The sequence below is a fragment of the Oreochromis aureus genome, linkage group 5, assembly GCF_013358895.1.
Source record: "Oreochromis aureus strain Israel breed Guangdong linkage group 5, ZZ_aureus, whole genome shotgun sequence".
In the NCBI taxonomy this organism is placed as follows: domain Eukaryota; kingdom Metazoa; phylum Chordata; class Actinopteri; order Cichliformes; family Cichlidae; genus Oreochromis; species Oreochromis aureus.
In genome coordinates, this window is record NC_052946.1 from 17,795,553 (window position 1) to 17,811,381 (window position 15,829).

General features: G+C 39.5%; 1 protein-coding gene across 2 annotated transcripts; it reads right to left on the minus strand.

The window, feature by feature from the left end:
- Positions 1-316: 316 nt before the first annotated feature.
- espl1 (extra spindle pole bodies like 1, separase) lies at positions 317-15,347 on the minus strand. 2 transcript variants are annotated; one of them, XM_039612765.1, is made up of 32 exons: positions 15,167-15,347; positions 14,935-15,023; positions 14,469-14,771; positions 13,622-14,374; positions 13,425-13,526; positions 12,802-12,913; positions 12,058-12,185; positions 11,546-11,739; positions 11,168-11,410; positions 10,856-11,000; positions 10,224-10,383; positions 9,970-10,109; positions 9,378-9,512; positions 9,177-9,290; positions 8,876-9,050; positions 8,606-8,743; positions 8,360-8,516; positions 8,065-8,174; positions 6,698-7,842; positions 6,222-6,603; positions 5,820-5,951; positions 5,298-5,511; positions 5,017-5,210; positions 4,694-4,821; positions 4,026-4,148; positions 3,693-3,842; positions 3,429-3,596; positions 3,173-3,277; positions 2,859-2,974; positions 2,692-2,775; positions 1,526-1,690; positions 317-1,008 (listed from the first exon to the last, which is right to left on the minus strand). In XM_039612765.1, exons 2-32 carry the CDS (start codon positions 15,013-15,015, stop codon positions 807-809), a joined length of 6,498 nt encoding a protein of 2,165 aa, XP_039468699.1. In that variant the 5' UTR covers positions 15,016-15,023; positions 15,167-15,347; the 3' UTR covers positions 317-806. The 2 variants fall into 2 exon arrangements, with proteins under 2 accessions (XP_039468699.1, XP_031595846.1); XM_031739986.2 differs by having other exon boundaries at positions 322-1,008; positions 6,210-6,603.
- Positions 15,348-15,829: the final 482 nt, after the last annotated feature.

Here is a 15,829-nt window from a genome sequence, read left to right on the forward strand (position 1 = left end):
GGTCCTATATAAAATTTATTTTTTGTGCTTGTGACAAAATAAAACTAAAACTGCAAGAGCACCCAGAAAGTATAGATATCCACCAACTGCTGTTAAAAAGTAATAATTTATTCCAAAGAAATAACACCATGCATGACCCATGGGTGCAAAGTTCAAAACGAGAGGATGGGCTTTGGGGGGGGGGGGGCTCCTTTCTGAAGACATTTTTCGTGTCAAACACTTTTATACTGTTACTATTCTTTTCTTTTGAATTGGTTTAAGGTAGAGAGCTTTATGTAAATATGTCAGGTATCACAGGCACCAGGTTCAACGTACACTCAGGGGCCACTTTATCAAATAAACGCTGCTAGTAGTGGGTTGGACCCTCTTTTTCCTTCAGAACTGCCTTCATCCTTTGTGGCATAGATTCAGCAAGGTGCTGGAAACATTCCTCAGAAATTTTGTTCCATTTTAACATGAAAGAATCACAGAGTTGCTGCAGATTTGTCTGCTGCACATCCATGATACCAATCTCCTGGTCAACCAACTCCCAAAGATTGTGATCTGATGATTGTGGAGACAGATCTGGGCTTCATGTCTACATAATTAACAGGGCACCAACAGATTTTGTGTGAAAAAAAACATTTATTATATTTTAAAAAGGAGTTCATTCTATACATTAATAATGAATTTAAAAATTTAAAAGAAATCCCGTTATTTAAAACGTATTGACACACAAAAAAATTCAAAACAATGGTTTAAAAATAATGTTATACTCAAAATGCATTTAAAAAAAAAAAGAAAAAGGATTTAACCTCAGCAGCACCCTATGTTAAGTGCACTGGCAGGCCATATACCACGGGCGCAGCGCCTATCAGATATTTCAAGTGAGTGGCCTGCCGAGACGACCCCATGAAGTCGAGGAGCGGTGCCCCGGAGCCAGCAGAAAACCACGACTCTAACAAGGCCTTGGTGAAGCGATCAATATCCCGATCTGTGACATCCCAGAGATTTCCCAAGATGAATGGGCTAAAACAAACAAACAAAAAATCAAAAGGATGATGACCATAAGACATGTTACAAACTAGATACTTTACATAAGATCCCCAAATATTCCTTCTGTTAACAACAGTTTGTTTCAAAAGATTCTAATTAAATCTGCAACAGCAGTATTAAAAAAAAAAGAGAGAAAAAAAAATAAATAAAAAAAATAAACAAATCACACTCCATGTTATTTATCAAAAATTGTATGCAGCAGGATTGCGACCTTTTAAACAAAACTTTCAGTAAGTACACTTTCAGATTTTTACTTTTTATTATGTATGTTTATTTTTCTTTATTTAAATTTTTGTTTTTAGGGTCGATTGTAATCATAAGTGCTTTGTTTGTAGTGCACAAGTTAAAAATAAATGCATAAAATGAAAATGTTTTACATCAGCTATTATAACTGCTGCAGTCATCAAGAGGAAATGCTGTGCATTTCATATGGTCATGTTATCCAGTTTTCATTCAGCTGCACATGGATGAAAATGCAAAGATATCTTACCAGCCTGCTATGATGTAATTTAGCACAATGCCATTTCCTTCCTGCTGTCCCCGGACAGCCAGGGCTCCGCTGCTGCAGCCAAACAGCAGAGACGCTGCCCTCAGCGGCCGTTTGAGAACAGCCTGGCTGTCCAGGAACCGGGCTCCTGCTCCATGGCCCACATAACTAAAATCATGGAGAGAGAGATTTAAAAAAACCCAAACAAACAAAAAAAAACCCCAAAACAAACAACAACAAAAAAACCCAAACAAACAGTGAAACTCACAAAACGAACAGGAAAAAAAAATAGAAATACAAGGTAAAAAAAGATGGAAATCTGATGACAGAACTGAACGTTAAGAAAAACAAGCCCTCATTATTTAAAATAGAATGAATATTATATGTTTGACAAAGAGAAAGTTTTATTTTTGAGGTTTCACTCACTTGATAAAGAAATCAGTCCCAGTGTGAACGATCTACACTAAAGCTCAGGGTCACCATCCAGACACCTTTGCTTTCTGCACACTGACCCTTACTTATCTCCAGAAGGCCCTCAAGTAGCACATTAAGCTTTGGGTATTTTTGTACACCTTTCTACAAGCTATGCACACATGGATTTGGACTCATTCTTTGGCTGGGTCACTCAGACACAGGCAGACTTGTCCTCAAGCTACTCCAACAAGACCGTGGCTGAATTATTTTTACTAATAGATAAACTCTCACCTCTTTCCCTTAAGCCCTGACAGGTACACCCATAGCAAGATGCTGCCAAGATGAGAGTATTACCCAAGTGATGAAGTGGCTTGGAGTCCATCACAGTGCTTAGTGGTCTGCTTGCAGAGTTAATTTTACAATTATGTATATATATGTGTGTATATATGTATATATATATATATATATATATATATATATATATATATATATATATATATATATATATATATATATATATATATATATATATATATATATATATATATATATATATATATATATATATATATATATATATATATATATATAGTTCATTCAGGTTGCCATTATTGGTTTTAATGTGTTTTTAACGGAGACCTTTTTTTAAAAAAAAAAAAAAAAGAATTTTAAAGTGAATCTTGAATAGAGAAAAATCTTCAAACAATAAAGGGGTTTGAATCTGTAGTTAATTTTTACTTATAAAACTGACTCACATGTAGACGTCTTTCGTAGCAACAGCTTCTTCTAGTCGGCCCAAGTCAGGTGCAATTCCACACACTCCTTCCCAGTCCGGTTTACTTTAATGAGAATAGAAAACTGAACTGATGAAAAACATTTATGCATGGACTTGTGCTCAATTACTGACATGTTTCAGTCTCACCTGCAAAACCAGTCTTTGAAACGCTCCTGGGAGTTCCCTAAATTGTCATCAGGATCGAGCACATAAAACACTTTCTTTGCATCCACACCACGCCTCAAAATAGACTCGGAGTCAGTCTAAAAGAATGATTGAAATAACGATAACATTGCAACTATTGAAATCAACTGTTTCATTAGCAATACAGACACTTTGCATTAATCCTTGACGGCATGGGAATGTCTTTATTAGCATTGCAGTTAATGAGAGGTGTGAATGTTAAAAGCCTTAACATACATGTATGAGTCCTACCTGACAGTTATAGAGCTTAATCATACCTCTTTTTGAATGCTCAGTCCAAGCAGCGAGTGCAGAGAAGGCATCCGACTTACAGAGCTAGACTTTAAGACGGGAATGCTCTCCCACGGCAACTTCTGAAGGTACTGCAGCAAAAAGTACAAAAGCTGATAAGCAGCAAATACTTTGTCTTCTCACGTGATACATTGCAGTGATGCTTTTCAACTCGTAGTGACACACATGCCTGCATTAGCTATAAAAGTGAATTCAGTATTTCACAGAGATTATGAAACCAACCTTGTCAAGGATTAGAACCACATGATTTCGGGGCTCATCCCTCTGTAAGAGCTGGGACACAGCAGTGTGAAGAAGCTGATCACACTCAGTGTCCCACTGTGGAGAAACTCCAAGAGCAAATTGTTTCAAGTCGTCTTCAGATAGCACAGGAGATGCAGAAAGCAGAACCTAAGACAAGTCAGAGGCATTAGTGGTCAGAATAATCAACTAGAAGCTGATGTTAAAGATCCATGGAAATGAAACGAAAACAAACAAAAAAACCACCTTCAACATCTCTTCTTCCACTGGCACTCCCCTTGCAGATAATGCCTGGTAAAGGTGTTGGGTCTGTTTGGAAAGCTCAGCATCCAATGAAAGGGGTAGAAGGAAGGTTCTCCAGCATCCAAGCAACCTCTCCATGTCCTTCAAGAGTTGCTGAAGGTGAGATAGCAAAATGTTTCCACTTTAAAAGAACGCTCTAAAACAGCAATTCACATTGCTCAAAGAAATTTTTTCCCATGACACCTTTTGGTCTAAATGACTGTTTAACAAAATCAAAGTACGTGAAGAATGCAGGCACTATGAAGTCCAGCAACGTCATTCATCTGTAATACTTACCTCAACTCGAGAGTCGAGAGCCCTGCGGCCCTCCCACCACTTGGCTTTCTCAGACACACAGCTCACAACCTTCTGCTCGACCAGAATACTATCCATCTCCTGGACTAACTGGCTAATGGGATGCTGCACAACAGGAAGTCAAAGTTAGTCATTATCTGTTAAAAATATGATTTAAAGGTCTTATAAACAAAGCTGGACAAAGCACTGGGGCTGCTGCTGTTGAGTGTCACGACTGAGGCATGAAGTCACAGAACCAAACAAAGCATTTAAATTAAGGCGTCAGATTATGACAATAATAAAATTCCCTTACTTGATTGTTTCTAGATTCCAGCTCCCTATGTACCTATGCTATGAATATGAAAATCCTAGGTGACTTCTTTCTTGAGCTATTGCATTCACAAGATTTTCAGAAAACTTGACGTCTGACATTGTTGAGAGTCAAAGTTGTCTGAGATTTTTAATAGATACACTTATGGTATAAAAATCCTACGTCTCCTTGTTCACGTTATCGTGTTCACAAAGTTAGCTGTTAATACCCTATCAGTCTTTTTATGGCTGAGAAGTAAAAACTATGTTAGTTTACATTTTCATTTTGCATTAATTTTGAATTGTAAATGTATTTGCTTTAAAGGAAAAAAATAGATCAACAGTCTGCTGAAAACCTTCACCTTTTGTTTAGATGTGTCAATATAAACTGTGACAGGAGCAGAACTTTTCTCCAGACGTGTCAGCATGATGCTGTTGCCCATTTCTCCTTGTTTGACTCCCATTACAGACATCACACATGCAGTCACTCCTAAAACGGAAAGTATAGACAGAGAAACTGTCAAATGATGTTACTTAGGTCACATTGATAATGCAAATTCTGCTTTTACTTAGCTTAGCCTTTCAAATGCTAAAGATTCTGACATAGTTGGGCTATGGATGCTAAAACAGAAGACGCTCACTGCTGTCAGGGTAGCAAGAGAAATCAAAGAAAGTATTATTCTACCTGAAGGAAGGTGCTGGATTTGTTGGATAAACTCTTGGTCATGGTTCTCTGGAAAAGTCAAGGGGTCAGCTGTTGGGAATGAAAAGATGTTCTCCATCTGAGTCAGCCTCTGTTCACACAGAGTCTGAGTGAGCTCATTCAGACTCAAAGCATCCATCTTGTCCTCCAGCTCCCTGGAAGCCTTTTTCAGCTTTCTATTACAATAGAAATGACGGGTGTCAGAAAATAGAATTTCATAAGTGGAAAATCATAAATTGACACTTCATATTACACGTGCTTACTTGAGACAACTGGCTATATGCCTGATTGTGCGATGTCGACTTGTGATGCCCACAGAATGGCTATGTAGCATTGCTGTGGTTATGGAGTTTTGCTGTCCCGTGGTCAAGGCCAAAAGAGCACACAGGGTCGGATAAATAGTGGGAGGGGGAAAGTGCTGAAGAGTCAACCACGCTGAACGGAGCAATGACTGAACATCCTCCAAAGTGAGATTGTCTGAAAAAAGATGTTATGGATGAAACTTAATTAGGAACTCCCCATCTAATATATTACTTCCATGTTTATTTTTCTATTGTTGCAGCCCTTCTTTGACACTATGCATCAGACAATTACATTTTAAAACTTAAAAACCGTGTTAACATCTGGTTTACAGTTGAGGTATCATAGCCCTTGTTTTACTTTATAAAGCAACCCTTCCTTTATAGTGCTTGAACTCATTTTACATTATTTTCCTTTTGCTGGCACACAATCATAAGATACAAGTATAAATCCAGTCCATACTGCATCATCTGATTTTGGCTCACCTGGCCTGCTGTCTGCATGAGAGAGGTGGATTTGTGCATTCTCTCTCAGATGACCTCTGTTTCTCAGAACAAACAGCTCATCTCTCTCCAGATCACCGCACATATCCCTCCGCAGCACCTCAAAATCCACATCTAGAGAAACAGTCAAGATATTCTGTTAGGGACTATAGTGACCACTATTGATATTAGTATTTGCTTGCGGATATTTGTTCCTCAAGTAAATGTTGTGAAAACTAGAACTACGCACTTTGCTGACAAGAGAATTAGGGAGAAACTTCTCTGTAATCCGAATTTACTGATGTAATTTAAAAACAAAACAGCAATACATGTGAATGACTGACATGTAGATTTTTTTTTTTCTATGTTACAAAATGTGCACAAAATACATACTGTTATCTTTACTTGAAGCTGAATTGTCCTCAGCATCTGATGTCCTAAGTTGTTCAATGCTCATGTCCAGAACTTCTGGAGTTTCCTCCTCGATGGTCCTCATTGTGTCTGGTTCCTCCACAGCAGCCGCGGAAACTTGTTTTCTGGTTCTTCTTGTTGAACCAGGACGACAGACCAATGTCTCGTCATCAGAAGAAGCAGCACGAGGAACCACGGTGCTTTTTTTCCCTTTAACCTGCCTCTTGGGGGGAACCTTCTCAGCAGGTGCATCTGGGGTTGTTTTGGTATTGTGGCCAGCTCTCCTAGCAGTTGTTCGTGTCTTAGAGGCTTCAGCTTTTACTTTGGGCTCTGCCTGCGCATTAGCCTCTGAGTCGCTTTCATCACTAAATTCCACCTATAATTAAAATTTAAAGACATTTTTCTATTTTTTGCATAAAACTGGAGTGCACATCATGAAATAATAAAACCTCACATCATTAGATGCTTACCTTGAAACGCGATTTCTTTGTTCGTTTAGGAGCAGCAGGCACAGGCTGAGCCTTGCCTTGAACTGGAGACAACTCTTCATACACATGAAACTGTAGCTTAGGAGCAGTCCTTGAGGGTTTCTGCACTGAAGCAGGGCATCTTACCTTCTGTACAGGAGTAAGGGCCAAAGTAGGTACCGCTGTGTTGAAGTCATAAGAGCTCAGCTCTTTAACAAAAGGATAAGACTTTACAGTTACTGGTGTGATAGGAACCTGACTCTTTTCTTTGGTTGAGGAGCTTGTGACTCGAATCTTAGGTTTGACAGACCTGGTCTTCTTTGCCTCCTTTTTTGGATCAGCAGTAACAGAGTTTTTAATGACGTCTTTAGATTTTTTCAGTACAGATGCAGGAGGATCAGTTTTCAGTTCTGATTTCAGGTCTTTGCCCTCTTTCGGCATATTCCAAGTCCAAGCTTTTGAGAAGAGCTCCTGAGGAGTGCATTCATTTTTGGCAGCCAAGCTTATCAAGGATGCAATGGCTTTGGCTGTCATTAGGCCTGCTCTCACAGGCCTTAGCATTGGAGAAGGTGTAGACTCAACAAAAGCTAAGCCAGCTTCCAGTATTTTCCATATACCACAGACCTTGGTAAGGCTCGGATCTACCCCAGACAACGCCATATGCAGATAAACACGGCCAACTATATCCTGCATTAGGGAGGGTTTAGAAATATGCTTGCCAGTATCGTACAGAGGGAAGAGTTTAGCCAATTTTACTCCAAGTTTGGCAGTAACAGTCTTAGAGCGGGATAATGTTGCCCACTGAAGTTTGGAGCTGACACTGGTGTCATTCGGATCCAGCTGAAGAAGCAGATCAGCTTGTGCAGCTGCCCAGCGAGCAGTGGCACGACCTAGACAGGGTTCGGAGCAGCAAGGGCACTGACATTCAGGTTCATGGGTCAGTGACGACAGGCAGCGGTGAGGCAGGGCTTTGAGAGGTGGAGAGCTGGACAGATCCTTCACTACAGGCTCTTTGGAGGTCCACCTGGTGCTCAATATGTCCTTGAGATCATCCTCTATGGTTGGGAGAGGAGACTGAGGTCTCTGGACAGGACGACCTTTCCTTGGCTTGATTTTCACTTCAGCCCTCTGCACCTGATCAGAAAAATCTTTGGGAAAACAAAAGAAAAAAAAAATTACAAAACAAAACAACCTTGCAACATATTTTATAATTTCACGTGGCGACTGGTAAGTCCAGCCTCATTGTCTACTGTGACTCAATAACATGAAAAGCAACATTTCAGTTGTGATCATATCATTACCTTTTATTGGAAGTCAACACTATTAAACTAACATCTGGCCCCATGTGATGGAGCTATACATTTACAGACCTGTGGAGCGCTCCAGAAGGTTTCTGACGATGTCCAAATCAGTTCTACTTTCATCTTTTTCTCCCTGCATCAGCTCCAACTCTGCTTTCATCACCAGCAACTCGGAACATCTACAAAACAAACAACAAAATAAAACACTGTTAACAGGAATTCATAATTTACTGTGCTCAGTGTAAAAAACAAGCCACAATAAAAATGTCACTTCAATACATTAACATCACCAATGTAGACAAGCATATAGACAAATATCTCATAAAAACTGCATTTTAACTCACTACCATGTACATGTACATACTGGCTAAGTGTTTGAAGTTTTATGGCCAGTTTCAAGGCTTCTAGACACTGCAGTCTGGCGTCATTAATGGCCCCGCAGTTGCTCCTCACAGACACCATCTTCTTAGAACAGTTTAGCAGTTCTGCAAGCAGCTGCCACTTAAGTGCCAGGTTATCTCCTGCTTACAGGGGATAAGAAGGGAATAAGAAGACAGTTACAAGACGCAAAACAAGCACCAATGACTTTCAGAATGAGGGACAAACATACCCTGGTTGATGAAAGCCACGTTTGTGCTACTGTTGCTGCTGGTGGTAGTCCCATAGAGGCCCTTTCCCACCAAAGTGACCAGAAGGCTGCAAAGAAGCTTTAGGCTCTCGTACAGGGCACCATCTGAAGTACTTATACCTAAGAGATACATACACACAGCTCCTTACCTGATTATACTATAGGTGAAAACTTCTTCTCCATGTTCTAACAATGCAAAATTTAAAACACACAAGGCGTCTGGTTCAAGAAAGAGTTGCAAGTGCTTCTAACCTTGTTCCATTATAAGATTTTTCTGAACTTGTGGAAGCAGAGCTGCATCTATGCTCAAAAAAGAAGAGCAAGTTTGCAGAGCCCGCGCACGCAGCAAGTACCAGCTTTTTGACTGTTTCTGCTGCTTCTTTAGTTCCTTCAGCACTTCAATAAGGCAGCGAAGTCCACGGTCAATCTGAAATGGGAGCAAACACAAGAAGGGCAATTAAAAAACAAAAACCCGCCAACAATGATAACTTGCAAGAATAATATGTTTTAGGAAAATCAAAATCACTGGATTCATGTGAAGAATGCTACATACCTGCCCATTGTTGTAATGACACTGAGCTTTCACCAGGATTGCCAGTAAGGACAAGGATGAGGATCCCTCTGCTGTGTTACTTGAGAGAACTGATTCCACTTGGTCTAGCTGTGCCTAAAAACAATATGGCACATTTGGATATTGCCTCTTATTAAACTAAAGCATAGAAAGTAAGAAAGGTTACTAAACGCCATGCATTACCTGCGCCAGTTCTGTGGAACCCAAATCAAGAAGAATATTGGCTGAATGAATGAGCGAGCTGGCGCAGGCCTCATTATCAGCCAGTTTTCTTGAGAAGTCCGTCAAAATCTGGAGAGCCTTCAAAGCCTGGAGAGGCTAAACAACAGAAAACAAAACAGTTACAAGAAATCTCTCTGGTCATACACTTATTCTGGTAAAGTTTGAGATCATAACTATTTAACAGAATTATTATTTAACACACTTTTTTTTTTTTTTTTTTTTAAGTGGATGGAATTGGAGTTTAGATGACTTGCGGGAAACAAAAACTGACATTTTAATTAAAAACTGGATTAAACACACCAAACATACCATTACTTGCAGTGCAGCTTCAAATAAAAAAATATGTTTAACCAATTAATTTTTCATTGGTTTGGTTTTACTGTATCCAAATCCAGCTTTAAAGGACAACTGATTGTCTTTGACATTGTGACATTACAGTTGATTTAGATAAGCGTTAAAGTGCCAAAGAGTGTTTGAAAGTGGTTACCAAGTGGCAAAATGTGCTTCTAGAATGACTGATATTAGCAAAACGGAGCACATCCTGTGCTGTTACCTTTCCCATGAGTCTGAACAGTGATGCAGTCACACCAATTGAGCGACACGTCTCTTTTGGCTCCCTGATAGAAGGCAGGGTTTCACTCTGAAAAATAGTGGTCCAAATATCCAAAGCGCTTTCCAAAGGCTGACACAACTCTGAAGACAAAAAAACAAGAAAAAAAAAAAGAACTGTAAATATCACACAAACATATCCAGTAACAAACAATAATCAGTTTAGATTTGACTGATGGGGGAAAAAAGTTATCTTACTGTGCTCTGCAGTCAGGTTGAAATGCAGCCCTTCATAAACCGGAATACTGTCCTGAGTTTTCTGCTTGTCTTCATAATCAAAATCATTGTTTCCTATGGAATTGGTCACACACTGTGTCTGCTCACACAGCTCTTTCCTTTTTCTGTCACTATCAATGGCCTGGTTAAAAAAGAAAAAGAAACAATCAACAATTAATCCAAACACACAAATAAGAAGTATCAAACTAACACCAGAAACATTATATAAAACGAGGAGGCAAGCTAATATGGCTGCTGTCCTTCTCTAAAGAGCCAATCGACTGCTGAACTGGGAAACAGCTTAGCCACTTATGTTCGTGAAACTGTGCACGTGCAGACTATAAAGCTTTTAAAAAGTATTTTGGCACAAAGTCATCAGACTTTGATGTCTGGTCTTTACTGGACTCAACTGCTGATTCCATACACAGTTCCCTTAAAATTAAAATATATGACTCTTCCCATTCATTTGGATAGGGACCTCTAAATAACCTCGCATGGCTGCCACTATGCAAACTGGACTTTACACGTTCAGTTTTACTCCTTCTCACACCTTTGTGCAAACAAACAACAGCAGTCCACAAAAACAAGCAGATGATTGATGACACAGCGCTCACCTCCTGAAGGTTCTTCTCCAGAGTGCAGATGTAAAGCCATAGCAAAGCATGGGCTTTGTCATCCTTCAGTTTGTCTGCATTCTCTGGAGTCTCTGGTTCTTCATCAAGAAGTCGTAGAGCTTCGTGAATAAAATCCACTGCTGAGCTGTGTACACAAATAATATAACATAATGAGCACAGAGAAAACAATTACTTTCCATAGATGGAGAGATGGTGATAACCCAAGTACACAGTTTGGTGGCACACTAAAGAATGTGTTTTGTCTCTCAAGGACCAGAGTCCATTAGAACTGATGCAAATAAAAGTTCTTACCAGTCAGTCTGTTCACTGAAATCCTGGAAGCACACAACTTTGGCCATTTCACAGAGGTAAACAGCCCGCAGATGTATATGGGAACTCTCCTCGTGACAGATATCCAACAGATCACACAGAGTGTTGTACCGTTCCTGGGCTGTATCTCCTGGCATCTCCTTGTAGGCACAGAGCTCTTCCTCCAAAAGGCGCAGCATTACACTCTCATCAGGTACATCAGGACCAAAACCGTCACGCAACGTTCTGCTCAAGAAATGGCCAACACAAAACGAGCATTTATCTTTTTTTAATCAATATCCTACTCATTTAATATTGTTAGAAAAGACAAATCTAAGACAAGCATACAATAAAAGTCACTTCATTAGTCCTTGTTTGTACCTGAGCCTAATGTCTTCTTCAGAATTACATGCTGCATCAGTCTTTGTTTTCACCCACAGCGATACAGGTTCAGTCATGTGAGCAGTGATTTTGTCCCCCAAAGCCTTCAGCCACAGGATCACCCAGTCCAGAGCTCGATCATACTGCCCAGTCCGCCGTGAAGTTTGCACAGCCAACATGAAGGGCCGGCTCAACTGATCACAAACCGTAAAAACAGACTTTTTAAAGAAAATACTCCAAATATTTAGCAAATATAATAAATTTCCCATCCGTTATGTTGGTTTCATGACTGTTCATAAACCAACTGCTGCAGTCTGCAAACCAATGTTAGTCATAAACCCCCAAATTTTCCCCTAGCTGTGCCTTACTACAAAATATGACCAGAGATATAAGATTACACAATGATGTTAAAAAAAAAAGAAGAGGGAGAGAGAGAGAGAGAGAGAGAGAGAGAGAGAGAGAGAGAGAGAGAGAGAGAGAGAGAGAGAGAAAATCAATCATTAAACACTTACCCTATCCACAGAGAGAGAGGCAGGGCAATTTTTGCACAGATCCCTGCAGAGGATTTCAACTAGGATAAAGGCTTTGTCATAGAGACGTCTGTTGTACAACCCACAAGCCAAGTTGCTCACAGCAATCACTAGAAGAAACATGAAAACAAAATGAAAAAACAAAACAGTCACAAAAACCCTGACCAAATAAACTGAACTATTTATCTTATGGTATTTCTTGGTAGTAATAGTATTTCTATAGTAAATTTGATATACCGGTAATTAAGTTACATATCCAATGTTTTGTTCCCAGCCCAAATATTTTTTTATTTGAGCTAGAGCAGTGGTTCTTAACCTTGTTGGAGGTACCGAACCCCAACAGTTTCATATGCGCATTCACTGAACCCCTCTTTAGTGAAAAATAAAATATGATTTTTTTTTAAATTCAAGACATAGATATGTTTTTTACTGGTGCACAAAACGAGCCGTGCATGTCACGGCGGAGGCTCTGCCGAACCCCTGAGACTGACTCACCGAACCCCTAGGGTTCGATCGAACCCAGATTAAGAACCACTGAGCTAGAGACAAAAGAAAGTCACCAAAACTTTCATGTAATTATATTCTTTAAAAGCAGTTTTGTTACCTGGCGTTTCATTTATGCGCGTCAGAAAAAAATCCTTATATCTAAAGTATGGTATAATTTAAGGAACTCTTTCATATAATTTCATTTCAAGTGAACTGACAACATTAATAACAGAAAATCACCTGCTTTGATGACAAGGTTTTCACTAGACAGTTTATGCAGTTCTGTCATCATCAGTCCAGCTGTGGCTTGGCAGTAGAGCAGCACTCTTTCCAGTGTGTCACTGTCCTCCAGCTAAGTACAACAAATCACAACCAACAGTTAAACCAAGTACAATCAGAACTGAAAAAACACACAGAAATATACGATTTTTCAGTTTTGCCAACACCATCATCATCTACAGAAACACTTTTGACTGTGTTTACTGGTGTGTAACTCAAACAGTAATAAAGCAGAGCAATTACATTATCTATAACAGTGGTTAACAAGTGGTTTTCTCTTTTTGAATTCATTTACCAAAATGGTTTTGAAAAAAATAAGCTATAAAGCAAGAACCAAGTTCAGTTTAAGAGAAAATTTAAAAAAAAAAAAAAAAAAAAAGATCAAAATCATTCTATATTTTTCCCTGGTCATCCATGCCCCTCCTGCAGGGGCTCTAATCCCCACAGTTAGAGAACCACAGCTCTAACTGCATATGGTATAAGCATTGGCAGACAAAGTAATAGTCGGGTCTTAGTTTTGTTACTTTCCTTGAAAAACATAATCAAAACAATGTTATGTTGTCACTCTATCCATCCCTACTTACCTCAGATGCAAGCATGCTCTCATAGGCATACTCAAAGCCTTTGTAAATACTGAAGCAAATAGACTTCTGTAGTCTGCTGCACTCGGCCTGGCATGACAAGTTCTGAAAAAAATTAATGTAAAAAAAGCACTTATAATCAGGAAAAGTCTGTTCTTCCAAACTTTGACCTATTTTGACTCGTCAGTGGCAATGCTAACCTTCTTTAGTATCCTCATTACGCACTCTTGGTGTTCCTCAAAAAAAGAAAACAAAGCCAGTAGCACTGGTCCACTTAAACCCTTGTCATACCCACTGTCGACAGCCCACACAACAAAGCTGCACCCTTCCAGAAGTGCATGACCTTCTCTGTCACCCAGGTTACCAGAGACTGATCTCACGGCCCTAGCACACTCTGTTAAAGCCTGGCGAGCCTCATCACCTGCTTTCACTGTTGAATGAATCATTACTCCCCATTTGGCAAGCACCACTGCTGTACACTGACAGCTAAGAAAGTCTGAGGCCTTTCTCTCAATTTCACTCAGGAAGGAGGAGGCCAGACTGTGGTGGCCGGCCTTACACAGCACCTTCACTATAATCAGCACCATTTCAGAAAGCATGTAAAAACGTGATGCTGCAGGCTGCTTTGAGCCATCCCCGCCAGAGTCTTGATCACCAGTCCAACATGTGTTAAAAAGTGTGTTAATTTCCTGAAGAAGAATGGAGGTATCCTCCTTTGTCATCACTCCACAGCTACTCTCAAATTCAGTGACGATATCTTCAGTGTATACGACAGCTTTAGGCAGAGATGGAGTTGCATTTTCAGCGTCCAAAAGCAAAAGAAAGCTCAAAGCCTGCATCTGGCAGCGCAGTTTGTCTTGAGGATTCAAGATTTTCTTGTCTTTGGCAGCAGATAGTCCACTCCACAGCACGGAAAAACAGCTCCTCACAAGAACACAGTAGTCTTCTTCATCCTACATAAAATACAAATCTTGTTAAAGTATTAATTTTTCAACTCAATGTCGGACATACTACACAAGATACTCTTGTAGAGGAAGCAACGCATACCTGTTGGGCTTTAGAAAGACGACTGTAAAGTAGTCCAGCTATGTGGCTGCACAGAGTGTGAACTTCTAAGCTGCTTAGCTTTTTGACAATATGGAAAACAATCTTTTCCATGTATAAGGGGTTGCTCTGTGGCACAAGTGCTGCAAAGATGTCATAGCCATGAAGAGAAAGCTCCATCAGCTTCACCAACTGACCGATGTGCTCCAAGTCAAGGCCTCCAACTCCAAGTTGATGGTTACAAGCTCTGATAATCCGGTCACACAGTGTGCGACCCTGAAGGCCGGGCTTACCCTTTACATAATTCTGCAAAATAAAGACCATACATAAATAAATCCAGCTTTCAAATCGAGAACGTAGAGGCAATTAATAGTGGATTAATATTGGTACATTAACAGCTTGCGTCAGACTAGCAATTTAACGTGAATTCTTAAGTTAATAGCATTCATCTTAATAAACTGGTCCCAACCTCGAGTTCGTGGAATAAAAGTTCAGTTTCTTTCACGGAAGCAGTCCGCTTGATGTATTCGTCCACCTTTAAACACTTCATGACGACAGCTGTGGAAAACACGTTAGCCAAGAGTAAATAACAGATAACTTAAACTTCAACACAGTGGCTAGCCTAGTTAGCGTTAGCAAAAACGTCAATACACTATGACGCTATAACAGACTTTTAACCGAGAACAGTTACTGCGACTTACTTGAAGGTCGACGTCTTTAAAAAAAAGTTTTTTGTGTGTACGGCAGATAACCAGGTTTTTAGCTGCCCGCAATAAGCAACATTTCCACAATAGTGTAATGTTGTTTTTAAAAGTGTACGTAAAAAAAATTACTATCAATGTCCGCCGCTTTCCTCTCACAGAATTTACTCCCCCGCTCACTGTTTTTAAAAGATCGTTGAAGACCAATCCAACAAGACATCCGTTTTAGCCGGAAACAGAATGAATTATGGGTACCGTAGTTTTATTGAGTCTCACTGCATATAAATCGTACATTAGCCGGAAAAATGCAGAAATCACACTGACAACTCATTGTCAAAATCTTAAATTAAGAAAAATATTATAAGCAGTAATTAAACTTTATGCTTGTAAATAATTATACATGTCTATCGTCGTATTATATATTGTATTGAGGAACACATGTTTGTAAACTATTAAATAGCGTCATGGGGGTGTAAAGAGTATTTCATCCTACTCCTTACTAGACATTTAAATTGTGTGGCATATGGAGTTATTCATGGTGACTTAATTTTGTTTTGTTTTTTACTTTGTTTTCTGTTGCTCTATTATTTATATTTACATGTTTCAAATGAAACAGTCAATCACAATCTATTTTCAGCCCATATAAATCAAAGATAGCTCATT